We start from the raw sequence: 20086 nt of genomic DNA on the forward strand, positions 1-20086 counted from the left end.
TAACTCTATCCAGTATTATTTCACTAGATAATTATGTATCGGTGAGAATATTGTATATAGCCTGTACACTTATTATTTTCAATAAAACCTTGTTTATCATTTAAAAAGAAAGAAGCAAATAAATTTATCCATCAAAAGAGAAAAAAAAAATTATTAAGGCTCCGTTAGGTTGTTAGATTGAATACTGAGGTGATCTTAGATGATTTAAGTTGAATTATAAATAATAATATTTTGTAGATTTCATTGAGATGCGTTTGAATGTAAATAAGTTGATATATGCATTTGAATGTATGAAGTAAGTTGAGATCGGTTTAAATAGTTATGAAAAGTTGAAAAAAGTAGTGACTCTCATCAATGGTTAATTTGAGATAGATTGAAGTGATATTGACATCTCTCGTTTCAATTCAAAACATATCTCAATTCATCTCATCTCATAATTATAACTTTAACAAATTATCACATAAAATATAATAAACAATTTAATTTTTTCAAATCTCAAAATAATTTTTTTAAATTTTCACATAAAATAATAGTCTCAGAGTATCTCATATCATCTAATAATAGTAAAATAATATTAAAATAATAATAAATTATTTAGAAATAATGGTAAATTATTTATAATTTTATAAATAGTTGTGTAGTAGTTGGATGAGTTACATTTCCAAACTGATTGTAAGAATTTGAGTTTTTTTTGTTTTTTTTTTTTTTCGGAAAAATCATTGCCTCAAAAGGTCTGTGTGATTGGTACTCCTATTAATAAAATAAAAATAAAAAGAAGCTTCCTTCCTTGATTCATCTTTCTTTGTATTCATGAGAGAATCATGACTGAACTTTTCCCATGCTATTTTGTTGCTAGATGGTGGGCTTGGAAATTTGGAATATCTATCCAGCCGTCATCTCCTCGGACACTTGCTGTTACTTTTTCTCTTTGAAGTTTTCACCCTTTTTTCTTGTTCGGAAAATCTAACACTTTTCAGCTGCTGTTCTACGCACTTTCACCTTAAACCACCACGTTCATTTTTTTCCCCTCAGTTCCTCTGCTTCTCCACAAAAAAGCTTGATGGTTCCTTTTCTTGAACTTCATTCTTTTAGATTTTTGTCATAGATATTCTAATTTAAAGAATCATTCTTTGCTTTTACGGTTTTTCTCACCTACCTTTTTGGGGTCTTCCTGAGGAAGAGTTTACAGAACCTCACGGCAGCATATGTGATTCATACATACACACATACACACACATATATATATATATATATATGTCTTCTAAATATAGCAGAAATTCAATGCCGAGCTGGGTTTGATGAACCTTGATCAAATCCCTTATTGATATATCATAAATTAAACCGTGTTTTCTCCTAGTTTGACTTTTAATTGCGTACAATCCAAGTACTCTTTCATTCTTTACACATTTCTTCAGATTTCCTTTTAAAAAATTTCTCTTTGCCATTTTTCTTCCTGGAACATCTCTTTTGTTCTGCTAGATTCTGCTTCGGATTGGGATAGATAAAAGGGTGCCTTCGTGTTTCTTTGATTGCTGCTTTGTTGAATAGATTACGAACTTATCGTAAAAGAGAGAACGAAAGAAAGAAATAAAGCAGGGAAGGGTGAATTGGTATCTGAGTTGATCTGGGTCTCGTCTGCTTCAACCATTTCTGCAAGTTCGGGATTTGTTTAGGGTGAGTTGCCCTTCCATAAATTGATCATCCATCTCTTTTCCTTTAACCTGAAATTAGAAGTTATATGTGATGAATTTAATGAGCATGTTGAGCTGGAAGAACCTATCTTTATGTCTTTACCTCCTCTGCGAGTCTATGCTATATTGATTTAAGGTGGCGAGAGCATTGGACGTTCTGTCAATCCGTTTTTTCTTTTTCGTCGTTGAAATGCCCGGTGAGGGTTTTCTTTCCTTACTGTTTTCTATTTTTCCCCCGAACTCCTTATTGAAGTGAAATCAGTGAATCTGGATCCGTATTGGTGGAAATGAAGAGTGCATGCAAATATAAAACAGATATGAAATGCAGTATGTTGACTTGATTAGAATGATAATTGGAAGAGCACTTGCAATCTTATTATTTCTATTCTCCACTGGATTGCTCGAACCCATTTGACCTTTTCCTTGCCCCATGGGGTTGACTTGATGGGGCCATGATTCTTTTCCCATTCTATTTGGTTTTCATCAAAATCGGAACATGCAATTTCCTTCTTATGAGTTACCGATAATTGTTCGCATGAGTTCACGCACGCAAAGAATTGCTTAGAAAGTTTCCATATTTGAGAAACATGGACTTGGGATTTGTTTTGTAATGAATGTACTTTTTGATAATGTTATATGTGGCTACTTAGAAGTTATGGGATCACACAGACTAAACAGAAATATCTTAAGCTTCTGTTGCATCTAGTGTTTAATTTCGCCACTTTTTTGCTTAAATCAAAATGCTTTATGAGCAGGTAAAAATTTCATTGACCATGAACAGATAAGCACTACACATTATGGGTTGGCTTAGCAAAATATTTAAAGGCTCAGGACACAAAGATTCAGAAGAGCATTTCCATGCAAACTATGGTGGAGATTCAAATTATTATGCACCTGCTAGTTCAGGGGTAATTACATCTACCACTACTTGCCATTCTTTTTATTGCTATCTCTGCAATAATGTACCATTGAACTAGCATGCAATCATGTCTGATGCAACAAATATTGCTGTTTTTGAACAAAACATTGTTTCCTTGACAGCAGTGATTGGTGTTCTTTTCTTTGATATGGTCCTCCTTGTAACATGTTTCAGTGGGGAATATGCAGGATATGTGGGCAGAGAGCCCGAATGAAGATATGGATCGTGCTATTGCACTCTCTCTGTTAGAAGAAAGTCAAAAGGGAAAAAATGTGATTGGTAAGTGATGTGCCTTTCAAATGCTTGCAAATGCTTCTGCCATGGTATACTTTCTATAAGTTCATGATATTGCATCATTCATGCAAGCCGGTGCTCATTTCAAATTTTTCTAGATGTTACAATTTTTTTTGCATGGTTTCTTAGAAATGGTACGTGACTCACAGATACTCCTCAGGGTATCTTTGCTAGTAGGTTTTATTTTCAAACCTTTTATTTTATTCTGTGATTGGCTTGATTTAATGAATGTGGCCCTAGTTTTGTTAGCCAATCATTGTGTGTTAGATGAATTTGATGAAAAATGTCGATCTTAACCTTTGATACATGTAGTCAAGGATTTGTTGTAAGATTGAATTTTTACCTTTTTAGTTAAAATGAGATATTTTTTCTGTGACTTTGCTCTGTTTGTACAGTTTAATGGCAAAGTTCATAGCAAAATTTGCATAATGGCTTCTTCGAATGATGACAAGGCATCCACTTTGTGGCACTCTTTTTTTTTTTTTTTTTTTATCAGTTCCTCTGTTGTGCTGCAAAAACTGTATCCACCATAGGGAATACCTGATGCAGGACTTCCGCTTGAAAATAGTAGTCACGTGGTCTATCTTACTATGATAATGGTTTCTTCCAAGGATGCAAGTCACGTACGCTGTATGGGCATTGGAGGAAGTATAATTCATATGTAATAGAGATCTTAGCTTGAATGGTTTCCAAAGAATTTAAGCTATATTGATTCTCTAGATTGCCTGTATAAGAGACTATTGTAGATTACCGCACGTATTCTTTCAGATATGCTTTAAATTTAAATATGACTAAATTCTTTTAAATCAACTTCCAAAGCATGGGCAATGCAAGAGCATGTTTTTCTGCAATGGAGAAATAGAAAAGAGGCACATTGGTGAGCCATGTTAATAATAAATGACATTGCTGATGGTGGGAATATGTTCCATTTTGCAACTCTCTCTTTAATTATGTTTTCAGAAACTATATTACTAGGTATCTAGTATTTCATACACTTGATGCAGAGTCCATAGAGCCATCCATAGATCAATTTTAAAGAAGTGGATATAGGTTTAGTTTCAAGGTGGATGCACACATTTTCAAACCCCTTGTTGCAAGTGAAGGCAGGATTGGCCAGAATATTTTGAAGTTTTTGGCACGATATGTTAAAATATTAGGAATCTTACTTTGCTAAAAAAAGTTAAAACTGTATGTTTTTGGGTATGTGCATCTAGGTTTTGGGTCTTTTGGAGTTCATTATTAGCCCCAAATCATACATTGATAGTGATTGATGCTCTCCAATTATTTGAAGTTCATAAAGGAAGTAACAGAAAGCCAAACACTACTCCATGAGGCTGTAAGCGTTTTCATTTTTGTGCCAATTTCTAGCTTCTAACCTGTATTCAAATCTCTAAAGACAACCACAACCACAAACGTAAATTTGACTTATTTCTTTCTTGCATTGCTCCTTAGAACACCTCGGAACATCTTATTGTTCCTATTAAGATTTTGCTAATATATTTTCTTATAAAAAAAAAAGATTTTGCTAATATATAAGATCCTGCATGAAATTTGGTCTCTGATCTCCTGTCGTACACCATGCACTTGTTATCAGGGTTAGTGTCATGAAATTAACAAGTTGTATGTCGATGAAGTGGAAAAGTATGTAAATCTCTGTTGTCTGTTTTACATAGTTATTAGGTACTCTTGAAGTATATATCTGGTACCCTGATCCTATCATAGAATGCTATATCACTAAACTGTATGTGCCTAATGTATCTTATAAAGAGTAGTTATTAGGTAGTTTCGAAGTACATATGCGGTACTCACATCCTATCATAGTATGCTATGTCGTTAAAAGTTAGTGCTTATTCTAAGTAGTTTTTAATGGCATGGCATTTTATGATAGGATGATAGTATCACATCATCCACACACCAGGAGTAGCTAATAATTTTTCATACACACATATGACTATTTGAATTAATTTGTTTCTGACATTTTCTTTAGATCGTGATTCTCAATTGAAGGATGACGAACGACTTGCTCAAGCTATACAAGAGAGCCTAAATGCAGAGTCTCTTCCTCGATATGAATATGGAAATGCATATCAACCTGCCCCTGTTGACTTCCCTCTGGGGTTAAGGTATATTACTTCTGTTTTAAATCGATGTATCGTCTCAATCTTCTGTTCTAGTTTGTTTAATTCCTCATTATTTCCACGCGAGTGCTTTATTCAACCATGTTTGTATTGAATGTTCCTTTTCTTTTTCTATGGGTGTGTATTGAATGTTCCTTGACAAGCATGAGCTAAAGCTAATGAGTGCAATTATCAATTTTCGTCTATTTTTAAGGTTTTGACATTTAAACTTATAGATCTAGCTTTTGTTGGGGCTTAATAAGTATACGAGAACCATAATCAAGGAATGCCTTTTATCTTTTAGGTTTTAAATTTTTGGTTTTACTGTAGGGTTTGTGCCGGTTGCTATGCTGAGATTGGTTATGGACAATATCTGAATTGCCTGAATGCAGTTTGGCATCCTGAATGCTTCCGGTGCCATGCTTGCAACCTACCGATATCTGATTATGAGGTAAAAAAAACACCCAAGTAACTTTCATTGCACTCTAGTTTGTCACTAATTCTGTTACTGCTCTTTTACTGTAAGAGTAGTTTGAATTTTCAGTATCTATTCTTTTTGTTGCTTACAGTTCTCTACGTCTGGGAATAAACCATACCATAAATCTTGCCACAAGGAGAATCACCACCCTAAATGTGATGTTTGCAAGAAATTTGTAAGTATCTCTGTACTAAGCCATATATTTATCAATTCTGATTTTGCGTAAGCTGGTTCTGCTTCACCTTTTGTGTTGGTTGCCAAGAAGAATAGAAGGGTTTTTCTTACCTGTCAATCATCCTAGTTGAAGCTAAACGATTAAAAATTGGTACAAAACAGGTTATAATACTAAAATGTCACAAAAATGACTTTTCAGTCCCTAGAGGAGAGGGAAAGCTGCAAATGCAGGTTGAAATTTATATAGGTTCTCTCAATTTCTTCTACATATCCCTTGAGTAATTTAACGTGTCTACCTATGACAGGCGCAATCTCAGCCCTTACATTTGTCGGAAAATATGCCATGCACCCATAGGGTTTAGTACTTCTGGTTTTTTAGTCAAGTCTTAGAAAGCGAGCATTTGAGAACCCAGTTTTTAACTTTTAATTTTAAAGCCCTTTTACAGTTTTTTAGATGCAAGTACATTTATACCCTCCCAAAAAGAAAAAGGAAAGCTTTGAGCAACTACATGTAGTGGAAGGCGGCAGCGGGATCCCCCCTCTGCCTGCCCGTGGCCCGACTGTGCCACTCACCAAGGGGAGATTTCTCCCACTCGTACCCCATGAGGTGAACCACCAGCAGGGGGTGGGTGAAGATCCCCCCACCTTGGCATTGGGGGTGGAAGGAGTTTCTCCTACCTCTCGTGTGGCCCACATTTTCAGCATTATACCTCAACACGGGTTTGTTGTTGGGGGTGGGAGGGATTGCTTGGCCTGCTTTGGGGGGATGGTCGCTACTCCAGTGTGGGGTGGCCTGCTTTTAAAGCTAAGGTCTCAGAACCCAAAAATGTCAAACCACAAGAGATATAGGAGTATGACATTATTTTCCCAAATTTTATGTTTTGATCGGTATTTTAGTTGACAAACTGAACTCTGATCCTCACCTGAATATATCTGAGAATGGTTGCTTCTTACTTGAGCTTAGTCAACTGACCAACATTGGAGGAACCTCATATAGCAATAAAGGGAGATCTTACTGTGGTGTGTCATGTTTGAAAGATCAAAACCAAAATATTTCAATTAAGTGACACATCCTGATCAATTTCTTTCTTCTTTAGATAGGTTACTCCTTGTAACTTGGTGTTGGTTTCTTCAATTATATATATCTTTTCGACAGATTCCAACAAACCCTGCTGGTCTAATTGAATATAGGGCACATCCATTTTGGGTCCAAAAATACTGCCCTTATCATGAACATGATGGCACTCCTCGGTGTTGCAGCTGTGAGCGAATGGAGGTATGTGATTGAAAAACTTTTATCTGCCAAAATGACTGTAAACCAGAAAAGTATCCTTGCAAAAACTAAATGGCATGATATATTTGTTCATTATATGCAGCCACGAGACACAACATATGTTGCCCTTAACGATGGTCGGAAGCTCTGTCTGGAGTGTCTGGACTCTGCAATTATGGATTCCAATGAATGCCTACCCCTCTATACTGATATACAACAGTTTTATCAAGATTTACATATGAAAGTGGAGCAGCATGTTCCATTACTCTTGGTTGAAAGACAAGCACTAAATGAAGCAAGAGAAGGAGAAAAGAATGTAAGGGAAAATGCATTGAAACTATTTAATATCAGCTATTATATGCACGGTATTTCTCCTGGGATGCCAGACATAACATGAAAGTCCCCAACACTCATGTCTGATGACTACTTGAGCAAATACCAAGAGTCCACCCTAATTTACATAGGAAACTGTGCAAAAGTGAATAATACTTGGGCTTTGTTTGGATTTTGAGATGAGATGAGAAATCTGTGAATAATAGTGAATAGTTTGTGAATAGTAGTGAAATGGTTTGAGTTAAGATGTTTTATGGGGTTTTGAAAAATGAGAGAGAAAAAGTTGAATAAAAAAAATTATAAAGTTAAAATATTGTTAGAATGTAATTTTTTAATATAGTTTTTGTTTTGGGATTTGAAAAAATTGAATTGTTTTTTATATTTTGTTTGGAAGTTTGGGAAAGTTGTAATGATTAGTTAATAATTAGATGAAAAAGTTGAAAATTTGAAAATTTGAAATTGAAAAGTGTTTGTACTTTAGTGGTATTTGAATGTTGAGATGAGATGAGATGGGTTGAGACCATCTCAATATCCAAATAGGGCCTTACTATAATCTTAGTAATTACTTTTTGGTAAGTGTTTTAATTTTTTTTGTCTGAAGTGTTCTTACCTTAGACAGCACAGAATCATTGTATACTAATTTGTCCCCTATGGTTATCGACATGTACGCACGAAGTCTATCATTCGAGTAATTAGACGTGTTTTTCTTACAGTTGATTCAGAAGAGCATGTCTGTACATGTCCAAATTGGAATTTATTTGTTTTTTCTTGGCCAGGGCCATTATCACGTGCCTGAGACCAGAGGACTCTGCCTTTCTGAGGAGCAAACTATCAGCACTGTAAGGATTTTTTTAGAAATCTTCACTAGAATTATACACAGGGATATACAGAGCTGTAGTATGATTATTTGTTTATGCTGGGCAATTTATCTTATTTTGTCCATGTAAATCTCCAGGTTTTAAGGCGACCAAGGATTGGGGCAGGAAATCAAGCGATGAATATGATAACAGAGCCCTACAAACTACGCCGTCATTGTGAGGTCACCGCAATTCTCATATTGTATGGTCTTCCAAGGTATTGAATCTTTGTTTCTACAACTTGTTCTTGAAGGAAGCTCATGCCAACCTCAATAGAATAAATGGTTTTTTAAATACGTCTATTCAAATTTCTTAGTAGTAATATGACAGGGTTCAAAATAATTCCAGATCAAATGGTTACTAAAAGAACTTTTTCCTTGATGATAGGAGCTCCAAAAATAGCATGATCAAATGCATTTATTTCTATGTAAAATGACTTCACTGCTACTTGGGTTATCATAGAACGAGAACTACATTTTAACAAGTGCTACCTTCTAATAAATCATGTCAGGGGGCTGGGGGAAGAAATGAGCCATTCTTCTCAGAGATGCTACAGCCCTACTACCCTTATTGATTTCCTTCTTTATTTCTAGGTTCCGAGAACCTTGGTGAATTTGTGAAAACCAACTCAAATTGAAAATAATAACTTTGTTCTGCAATCAAAGATAATGAGTTGACAGAAAAGATGGTTAGCCCTGAACAATCAGCAAACACTGCAGAAATTACTCTACCCCCCCCCCTCCTCTCTCTCTCTCTCTCTAAGTAATTGTTGAATCTAAGTACCCAACACCAATCTGCCCTTTTACCACTTGAGCCAATACACAGTAGCCTCATGGAAGTTGCTTGACAAAAGCATGTTGCTTTTAAAGTTTTGTTGTCTATATTTTTTGTGTTAATGCATTCATGATCATCATATGGCACATGATTTTCCATGAAAGCATATGTTATACCGTGTTTCCATTCAAAGAGCTCAGGAAATATGGTAATTGGGGGCGATCTGATGACTGAACTACCTTAACCTGTAATTGAGTTGTGCATTTTTCTTGGCACAAAATAAGTAAATTTTTTCTTAAATTCAATATTGTGGAGCTCTGGTGAGAGATCAGGATTTAAAATTATGAAAATTAAATAGTTAAATTGAAACGAATTGTAGTTGCATGGTCTTCTGATTATATGGGACTACAAATATATCGTCAGGGTTATATATGATATTCATATAAAATACAGATTAGGGGAAAAGAGAACATGTCTTCATTCTTCCCTAGTCTCTCTTTCTTTCATTTTTTCCCTCTTTCAGTTAAAACCAACTGATTCACATCGTATTATATTCAGTTGGAAGTGTGACATGGAGGTTTAACATTTATTTCTATATGTGCACACATGCAAATCGCAATAAGATTATCATGAGAATTCACCCAGAGAGTTTAGGCTTTGGCCACACTGTCTTAATCTGCTAGTGTAATTTGGCTGAACCTTTTGATACATGACTGGACTTCTCTTTGCATGCAGGTTGCTTACTGGATCAATTTTGGCTCATGAGATGATGCATGCATGGCTGCGTCTTAAAGGTGCTTCTGTAATCCATGGCACACATTGTGTTAAAGGGAATTTGGAAAATATAGAAAATTAATTCTTTCCTCAGGTTTTTAAAGGAGTCTCCTGTGCTTAAAATATCTTAAATATATCAACTTCTTCCTATAAGATCACATCTAGGTTCTGTAGAATGAGCTCAATTATAATAATGTGTATTGATTTATGTGGAGTTTGCTCAATCAATTATGGCACAATAGAAAATGTTCAGTTGTTTATTTGTAGGTTATGACTCTAAATTAACATATTATGAGTCTGTGTTTCTTAAAGATGCTGAAATATATGCTGTGTATATGATAGGTTACCCAAGTCTCAGTCAAGATGTTGAGGAAGGTATCTGTCAGGTTCTAGCTCTCATGTGGTTGGATTCCAAGCTCAAGTCTGGATCAGTCAGCAATCTTGCATCAGCCTCATCTTCTTCCTCTGCACCAAAAAGGGACATGATATCTCAATTTGAAAGAACGCTCGGGGAGTTCTTTAAACATCAGATCGAGTCAGACGGTTCACCAGTGTATGGAGATGGATTCAGAGCTGGCCAACGGGCAGTGGGTAAATACGGTCTTCAGGAGACCCTTAACCATATATGGAGGACAGGGAGCTTTCCTCATTGAAGTCTGGCTCCCCAGATTTCTATTTGTGCTTTTCTTTCTTTTCACTGAGATTTCCCCAGATCCAAAGCGTGTAGAATTAACTCTGTAGAATTTTTTTTTTTTTTTTTTAAATTCTCATTTTTTGTATAGAATAAACTAATTGATTAGTTATTATCAATATTATCTTCCAGGCTACAGGATGAGTCTTCTCCTCTCTCTCTCTCTGTGGTCTGATGCATGAATTATATAGCTGTCTTTAGGGTGATTTTCTTTTACAGCTGAGATTTTCTTTGCAATGGCTTCCCGTCTATGATTGCTTTTTCCATAGCAACTCATATTCGTTCATTTATCTTTGATCCTTTGGTCAACCTGTAATGAGATCGAAATTATCCAAAGAAAAGAATGAAAGAAAGAAAGACTCTTGCAAGAAAAGAAAGAAAGAAAGAAAGACTCTAAAACGTTTAACAGGTCGGATTAATCTCTAGATAATTAGTTTTTATGGTTAATAAATTATTTGATAGTTGCTTTGGTACGGTTTACAAAATTTATAGTATTGAATTGATGCCAATCTGCATTTAATTGCCATGTTTTAGGTATTCTGATCACAGTATTTGAACTGAGCTCTTAGATGAAAGGTATTCAGGATTTTTTTGTCCTAATTGACTATGAAATATCTTATTTACAGGTCGGTGTGTATATCACATCTTCTGCAATTTTGACATTGCAAAATTGGTTTGTAAAATTAATTTAAAAACCAAATTTATTATAAATCAAATTTTGTCATATCAATAATATGGAAGGTGTATATTCTCAGTCTCACGCCGACCTATAAGTTGACATACTCAAAAGGAGAATTTCTTGTTATACTCTCGGAGTGTGGAGACGTAATGCGCTCTTATCAGTTATCATATCACAACATGTCATGTCAATTAAAACGAATATTAATATATGTATTTTTAATTATATGATATATTGTAATTAGACGATAGTATCATCACATCATCCATACTTCAGAAGTACTTAATAATTTTTCCGTATTTAAAATGCAAAGTCAAGCTTAAATTAGGAAGTTCATGGCTTAGAGCTACATCAAAAAATGACTGCAAACATATGATATTTTTTGGAGTGTTGGTGGGTAGTAAGCTCCTCTCAGAGCTCCGTGGTTTGTTTACGTGTATTCTACGACAATTGAATGAATTCTCCATCAAAAAAGTTTATAAAAAATAACAGAAATATATCGTCAAAAGACTAACATGTGCTATTAAATGATCCATCCTACAGAAATCTCTTTCTTTGTGTTCCCTTTTATTGTCTAGAAAACATCATAACCTATTCATTAATGTACAGTAATTAATGCTAACACATGTTTATATTACATGCAGATCCGTCCCAACCGAGTCAACTCTATTAGATGAGAGGCATCATTTAATTTCTTCATAATAGTTTATTAAAAAAAATTAAAAAAAAATCATAATTTTATTGGGTCTTGAAGATTAATAGGCATAATATGTGAACTTCACAATATTTAATGTTAAACCACATCGACAAAAAATCTTAAAATCTTATCTGATCTATATAGTATCGTATCTATCTCTCTTCTAATTGCAGAAGATATTTAGGACAAATAAATATAGATTGCGATTGGATGAAGAACAATCTTGTTCGGCTCGGGTGCATATCCAAACCCAAATCCAAATTTTAATATATGATCCAGGAGTAAAGAAAATAGTTAAGGGATACAATCCAATTGATGTTGCCATCAAACACTAGAGATAGAGAACAAGTTACATGTGTGATAACTGGAAGTAGAAGCTTTGATCTCTCAAAGGAAAAGAATATTGGAGTGAAAGCTGGTCCTGATCTCTCAAAACCAGAGCTGCAATGCTTAGAATAAGATAGGTAGAAAAGAAAGGCACATCTAACAGGCCAGAGAGATACATATATACAGAGAATAATAGAATATTCAGGAGAACTTCATGTGAAAGAATATAGTAATTAATTAGGAGCTGTGTACCTTTCAAAATAAGCCCATTACGACACCCAATAATACCACACGTCCACACATGCATGGTGTGGTAGGAAGGAGTAGGTGATTCTGTGGAGTGTGAAGGTTTTATGTTTACTCAATAAGCAATATTCGTCATCTAAACGACATATAATAATAGTATGCTCTCTTTTCTTTTTTACTTTTTTGAAATATTCTATTATCAAATCGGTATGTAAAACATACCTAGTAAAATACTTACGTGACATAATTTGATTTGAAAAATAAATTTTATAATTTCATCTCAAAATTCTCATCCCATCTTTTTTTCCAAACATAACTCAAACACAAATACTTTTAAACTAATTATTATAATTTTCCCAAATTTTCAAATAAAAAAGAATTCAACTTTTTCAAATCTCTAAACAAAAATAATATTAAAAAATTATATTCTAATAATATTTTAATTTTATAATATTTTTTATTCAAACTGTCTTACTACCATTCATAAACTATCTTACTACTATATATTTACAAAATTATCATCTCATCTCACTCTCCAAACTTATCTAATAAATTTATTTGCGAATTAATTTATTGACACATCAACCACATCGTTGATATGAAAGTGCATATCCGTTTACATAATAATAATAATAATAATAATAATAAAAGAGGTACTTTGATTCATTTTATGACTATAATAAATTCTACAGTAAGTGATGCATTATACACCAAACTTGTAAATAACATAAGGAAATTCTTAAAGCAAGTATATATGGTTTCTATTTTAAAATTTTTGGAAACAGTCTTACAAAAATAGTTGTAGTTCCATATGAACACAGCCTAAACAGAATAAAAACTTGGTACACGTGCAGGGAAGCAAACATAATGGTCCTCAAACATTTTTCCCATAAAAATGTTTTCTTTTGTTTTTGTTTTTGTTTTATTTTTTTATTTTTTGAGAAAAGAATAAATCATTCAAAATTAATTGGAAACATTATACTTTCAACAATATTTTTTTTAGTACCAATAATTTTTGACACAATTTCTATGCTCTACAGATATAGAGGGTTAGAAATCTAAGATTAAGATGTTTAGGTACCGTTTAAATAGTGAGTTGAGATGAGATAAATTGAGATAAAAGTTAAAAGTTAAATAAAATGTTATTATAATATTATTTATTATTATTATTATTTAAAAATTTAAAAAAGTTGAATTGTTTATTATATTTTGTATAAGAATTTGAAAAAATTATAACGATAAGATAAAATAAAATGAAATAAGATAAAATACTTTTACTATCCAAACATACCTTAAATTTTAGGTTATGTTTGATTCATTCACAACTCCCATGGATCTATTTTATTTCTTTATAAAAAGAAATAGACTTTATTTCTTCAAATGTATGTCGACGAAGATGATGCCATCGTAAGGAAAAAAAAAAAAAAAAAACTACTTGCAAACTCATTTATAAATGTTCTTAATATATCATTGATGTGAAAGTTTTTCATATCAGCTAACATAAAAATATATTCATAATTTAATTTTTTATAGTTATAATGAGTCTCACAACAAATTATGTCTAATAAATAACATAATTTATGAATAAAAAAGTTGCAAGTCTCACGTTATCATGCATGATGCATGCATCAAAAAACTTGACTAATCATAACTTTAATTTTACTTGCATGAAACGTTTTTTTTTTTTTTTTTTTTCCCTTATATATCCTTTTCAACCATTGAAGGCATGATTCGTGGTTTTTTTAAGCAACCTTGTTGTATTTTTTGGCATGATTAGTGATGTTACTTCAACTAGTTTCTTCCTAACTTTCTTTTAGTAGCAAATTAAATATTAATTAAGAAAGTTAAGAACACAAAATTTGTTCTGATCCAACTAATTATCTACAGTTATGTTTGTGTTTAATGGTTTTTTTTTTTATTGTGTCCTCTTGATATTTTCTAATCTCATCTTATCTTATTTGTTTAATCAAACGAGACCTTAATATTCCTTAAAACTTCTTTTGGAGATGTCTTTATCCGGAGAAAAATAATTTTTACAATTTTAAGACGTGTAAGCTCTACGCATTTCTTTTAAAAAAAAAAAAGTGGACAAATTTTGAATTTACATGAAAAAAACTCATTTTTTAATAACGGATCTCACTGTATTTTCAAAAGCAATATGTGGGACTAGCACACCTTAAAACTGTATCAAATATTATTGTGATATAAACTTATATTCGTTGATGTATTGCGTCAGTATGAAATTTATTTATTTTTTCTCTCTTTTAATTTTTTATTTTTAAATAAAAATTTAAAAGAATGTAATGCTATATATAATCATGGAATGTATAGTTTTCATGTATTCCCTTTAAAAAAAAGTATGTGCTACTATTAAAAAATTAATTTATTTTCATGTAAGTCTCAAATTTATCCAATTTTTAAAGAGAGCAGTATACATTTTAAAACTGTAAATATTATTAGTCAATGTATAAAATTTTGAATAATGTTACATATATAAGTTCACATATTTTTTTTAAAAAAAATAAGATATTCTAATAAAAAATTAATTTTTTTTCTATATTTAATGATATTTTTTTTAAATACACGTAATTATTAATATAAATATAATTTCTGATCTTTAAATTCTATAGTGGGGTCAGATGTATGGATTTCCAGGGACCGAGAAAACGTGTGCGGACCGCGTAGTCGGCAGACACCCAATGGGGAAATGGGGCCCCACGTTCGTACGACCGACTGTTCCGGTCTCATACGGATTATCTTATACCGTACATAATTATTTCTTCCCTCTTTAAATGCATGCCACGTTTTTTTCATCCATATTATTTTTCATTTTTTAAATCATAATTCTCTTCTTAGTAGAGTAACGACATATGCAAAATTTTTCTTTTATAAATATATTAAAAAATGATAGTATTTATTAAAAAAAAAAAAAATAGGCTATTGCTACTTAGTTTATGAGTTTGCCTCCTCAAACTTAACATTAATGCAATTATATTTTTTTTATTTTTCTTTTAAATATTTTTAAAAATAAAAAATATATCACTTCACTAAAAGTCATTTTCTTTAATATTAATAAGAAAAATAAAAAATAAAATAAAATACCCGAACGGAAAATTTGAGGGACAAATTCATGAGACCAGATATCATTTTCCAAAATTTTAATATTCTCAATAGAGCATATATAGTAAAGTTTTAACCTGATATAATTTAATGAGAAATATTATAACCACAAATCAAATTTAATTTTAAAGATAAATTTTAAAATTTAAATCTTACAAATTAACTCTTATAATTTAAATAATGTGGATATGTGTACTCTACATCGGTCTGAGAATAAAATAATTATTTATGTAAATTGATGCTATTTTTATAAGTTATTTAATAAAAAATTATCTTGTTTAAACATTATTTATAAATGATTGTAAACAAAAAAATAAATAAATTGTATGTCTATTATTTTTCAATTCAAAATGCACATGAAAAATGTAAATCTCAACAAATATTAAGCAAAGTAAAATTTTAAAATCAGTGAAAACGAAAAGAGAAAATAAAGAACAATAGTACCAACAAATTAGTTTGAAGCTCGTTAATTCATTGGTCAACCAATGTGGCCGCATCGATCTAAACATTGGGATGACAGATCGGTGGGCGACCAACAAAAAAATTAGTTTATTTATTTATTTATTTATAGAGGTAAAATGGATGATTTGGAAAAGAAGAACAAAAAATTAAATAAATGGAAACAAAAAAAGGCCAAAAAATAAAATAAAATAAAAGGTGATAAAAAATACTAAAAAATTTTTATATAATGAGAAATGATAATTATAGTCGTAGAATAAGCAAATTTTGTACATTTCTTTTAAAAAAGTTTGTAATTACAAGTCTATATAAAAAAATTAGTTTTTCAATAATAAATGTTATTCTTTTTTAAAAAAAATATATAAAATTTATATATCTTAAAACTGTATCTAACGTTATTTTTAGGATAAAATGCCAGTGCTCATGCTTCTACCGACACTTTCTTTTGTCAAACTTATTTTTTCATATATATATATATAAATATATTCGAAAATATTAGAAAAGGGTATTGTTGGCAATTGCAGACACCTCTGATTGACCAATAAAATGTCGTATAAGGAGGCCACGATTGATAAATAAATGTAACTCGTTTTCTTTGTTTTGCTAAAAAGGTTCAATTTATGGTATTCTCAAAGAAAGCAGAATTAATTATATTTATATATATATATATATAATATTAAGAAACAATTTGCCAATTTGGTAATAAGTCAGAATCTGGAAACAGTAGTGTTGATGAGATTGCATAATATTATATTTAGAAATAAGCCAGTTGGCATTTCATTATTTAATGACATGGAAATGATAAGAAGGGCATTTGGCAATGAATAGGTAAAAGGAAAGAAAAATATCTCAAATAAATTTATTATTTTAATCTTATTTAATCCAACGTTACGTTACTTTAAGTTGGTTGAAAAGGTCTTGTTAAACTAATATTTAAGAGATATGGAAACCATTCAAATAAAAAGCTTAACATTCTTTTTAGAGTTGTTTGAAATCTAATATTGATATTGCAATCTTAAATATCATGAAATGATAAGAAGATAAAAAAAGAGATGATAAATAAATTTTTTTCTAATATAAATACCATTTGAAATGGTATTTGCTAACTACAGTAACTATTCTACTAGTTAAGAGCATGCATAGGTTTTGATTGAGGACGATGCTACATCTATCGAGATTAGTATCGAAGTTAAAGGTTTGTGATCTGATTAACATAATTTTTAACTTTTAAAATTGAAGTTTGGAGTTCATACCCCTTTCAAAAAGATTAAAAAAAAAAAGATGAATACAAATGCTAAACAGAAAAATACTGATAAAAAAATGATTATCGTTAAAACATTTATTATTATTTTAAAGCATATTTTTGTGTAATTTAAAAAATATCAAAAATTAAAAAAATACAAATGCTAAACAGAAAAACACTGATAAGTACACACTGTATTACCCATTAATTTCCTTTGATCAATCAAATTGGTGAAAGAGCAAAACAGCTGGCTTAAGTGTCTTTCCAGCCACAACCCATTACTAAGCATTCAATATCTGGCTGAATTAAAATAGAAAATATTTTTCTTAGCTATAAAAAAGAAAAAAAAAAAAAAAAAAACTGATTGAATGTGGAATAAAAACTAAGACCGTACTGTTAATCCTATTGATTAGACAGTAAAAAACTACACAAATCTTTTCAAATCTGTCAAAGGATTGACCCTTTAAGCTTTCTGTTGATCTAGACGACTATGGTACACTGATTTACCAACTTAATGATAAACTGCAGGGAAAATAATGGCCATTAATGCCAACTGAATAATTGGAAGAAGAAGCAGATCAAGAACATGAAAAGCATGAAAGAACTTGACATAATTCTTTTCTTATTCATTCAAGTATTAAACCAGGCAAAATAGCTCTTCTGCTGTACAGACTTCGATACAATTACCATACGTGCATCCATGGTTACAAAACATACGAATCCCATTTCTGGGCAGGATTTTCTTCTTCTTCCCTATTATTACACAATTGGAAGATTGAAACTTTAACATATATGAATTAATCCCAATACTTTTTGGGGTATTTTGTGATCTCCCCAATGCGTTTGATAGTACCTGTATAATCTTACAAGAACAAACTGATCTCTTTCCAAAGACGAACAGTTCATCTCCTTAATTTGCTCTCTGACTAATTACAAGCGCCGGAGAGAGCATAATCCAAGGCTTGGGAACTCTGTAGAGGGTGAAATTCTTAGACTTTAAGAATCCAACGTAAATGGAGTCTGCAACAGATCGTAGGGAGCCCAAAGTGCATCCAAGGGGCATGGCCGGTTTGCGTCCAGACGAGCCCAGGGTTTACCTTTCCCACTCCAATGCAAAAGACTAACCGGACCCGGGTGCAGATCCCGGCAAAGTCCCGGAAGTTGTCGCCGCCCAGTCCGTGTTGGTTCCATTTGTGATCAACCGAAGCTATGTTTCCTGCAAACACAAGCAGAAATGGCGGTAGAGATCCCAGTTCGTAGATTCTCATCCTCTTCTGCAGCTCCATCCACTCCTCAATCCTTGTCGTGTAATCTTCATCTCTCCACCGGTCAAGATCGATTACCATCACCCCGGTGTTGAAGTAACACGGTTTCCGGTTGGCGAAAGTCAGGGACAAAGAAGGATTAGACCAAAACGTCGGGGTGAAATAGAACGTGAAATTGGCGTTGCAGTACTCCGGGGCGGCAAGGACCGAGCGGGCCCCCAACGGCGTGGCGGCGAGTTTGGCAATGTCGTCCACTAGAATCAGGTCGGAGTCAAGGTAAACAACTTTACGGACACATGATGGCAGGAGTCTAGCCAAGTAGCTGCGAGCGTAGTTGAGGGGACAGTCCAAGGCGGAGCGGATGGAGGTGGAGATGAGGCCGGAGACATGAGAGTCGTCGAAGATGTAGACTTTGAATTTGAGGTAAGGGAATGAGTTGGAGAGGGTGACGCGCAGAAGGGAGCTGGTGTTAGAGGAGACGGAGGCGACGAAATGGAAGAAGATGTTTTCTGGGCAGGAGGAGTGCTGGAGTACGGAGAGGATGGCAGCCATAGAGCCACGGATGTATTGCGTGTCCAGAGTCATTGCTACATGTACTGCTCTATCGGAGCAGACGATGTTATCGTTGCCACTGCTGCTGCTGTCATCTTCATCTTCGTCGAGGTTGTCGTTGGTTATGGAAGGACAGTCGGGAGCGTTGTAGAATTGCGGGGCTTCTTTGAACTGCTGTGAGAGAGTAGTTGTAGTAGTACTGTTGACAATGGTGGCAGTGTCTGCTATGTCGAAGGAAAATAGACAAGCAAGGAGAAGGAAGAGAAAAGCAAGCTTCAGTGCTTGTTTGAGCATGGTGGATGTGTTGAGAGAGAGAGAGAGAGAGATACTTTTTATACAAAGATGTAAAAGCAAGAGGCTTTTGAATTGGGAATCAGGATGAGTGAGGTTACAAAAGTTTGAAACGCGGTTTTGGTTTTAAAAGAGAGGAATATATAGCTAGAGAAATGATGGCAGGGCTGCAGCTTAGCCTGCAGCACATTCCAAGAGAAAGCCGGGCGCGGGGGGGGGGGGGGGGGGGGGGGGTGGTCGTGGTGGAGGGGGTTGTTGGCTGAGTCAAGGATATTCCAAATCCAATGCAAGAGTTCAGCTTTTTGAGTTCATATTGTTTGGTGTTGATGAGGTTTTTGTAGCTGTTCAGAGAAACCCAAATGAAAATGAGAAACCCAAATGAAAATGAAGAGAAAAGGGAAGGTTCTTGTACCTTTCTGGTGACGGATTCCCTCAGGTCCTACATCTCTCTCACGTACTTGTCATTTTTTTATTGAAATAAAGAAAAAAAAGAAAGAAAAAGAAAAATTGGGACTTGACACAAGCAGGAAAAGATGGGGGTTTCTTTTAAGGTCCAGAAAAATGTTATTTTGTAAAAAGAATGAGGAAAAGACGAGTTTGGGGTAGTTCTACCAACAAAACTTCAGTGATCAGTCACTGTAAATTAAGCTAGGCTTTGCCTTTCATGGACCATCACAAGCTCTATACTATAGTCCTTGGTCACTAAATATTAATTGGTCTGCTTGACTATATATCATCAGCTTCAAGCTGTATCTACAGCCAAAGAAATACTCACAATGATTATACCTAAACCCGGTTAACTTTTAAAATATATTATTCATTGTCTTTTAAC

General features: G+C 33.1%; 2 protein-coding genes and 1 long non-coding RNA gene across 4 annotated transcripts; 1 reads left to right on the forward strand and 2 right to left on the reverse strand.

Annotated features, from left to right (window-relative positions):
- The first annotated feature begins 1254 nt into the window (after positions 1–1254).
- LOC121244738 (protein DA1-like) lies at positions 1255–10499 on the forward strand. 2 transcript variants are annotated; one of them, XM_041142936.1, is made up of 12 exons: positions 1255–1674; positions 2447–2599; positions 2799–2889; positions 4892–5027; positions 5352–5472; positions 5591–5674; positions 6830–6949; positions 7050–7262; positions 8056–8118; positions 8235–8353; positions 9646–9704; positions 10027–10499. In XM_041142936.1, the coding sequence occupies exons 2-12, from the start codon at positions 2489–2491 to the stop codon at positions 10335–10337; spliced, it is 1428 nt and encodes a 475-aa protein (XP_040998870.1). In that variant the 5' UTR covers positions 1255–1674; positions 2447–2488; the 3' UTR covers positions 10338–10499. The 2 variants fall into 2 exon arrangements, with proteins under 2 accessions (XP_040998870.1, XP_040998871.1); XM_041142937.1 differs by having other exon boundaries at positions 1601–1674; positions 2473–2599.
- Positions 8647–12764, reverse strand: LOC121244739. Its single transcript, XR_005936488.1, has 3 exons — positions 12728–12764; positions 11863–11877; positions 8647–8763 (listed from the first exon to the last, which is right to left on the reverse strand). It is a non-coding gene; the product is annotated as an uncharacterized LOC121244739 (long non-coding RNA).
- A 4987-nt stretch (positions 12765–17751) lies between these two features.
- LOC121244855 (probable galacturonosyltransferase-like 1) lies at positions 17752–19481 on the reverse strand. The gene is given in 2 exon segments (XM_041143077.1): positions 17752–18303; positions 18306–19481. Coding segments are annotated over 2 exon segments (1113 nt in total). The 5' UTR covers positions 19258–19481; the 3' UTR covers positions 17752–18142.
- Between the last annotated feature and the right edge of the window lie 605 nt (positions 19482–20086).

The sequence above is a fragment of the Juglans microcarpa x Juglans regia genome, chromosome 8S (genome assembly GCF_004785595.1).
Source record: "Juglans microcarpa x Juglans regia isolate MS1-56 chromosome 8S, Jm3101_v1.0, whole genome shotgun sequence".
Taxonomy (NCBI): Eukaryota; Viridiplantae; Streptophyta; class Magnoliopsida; order Fagales; family Juglandaceae; genus Juglans; species Juglans microcarpa x Juglans regia.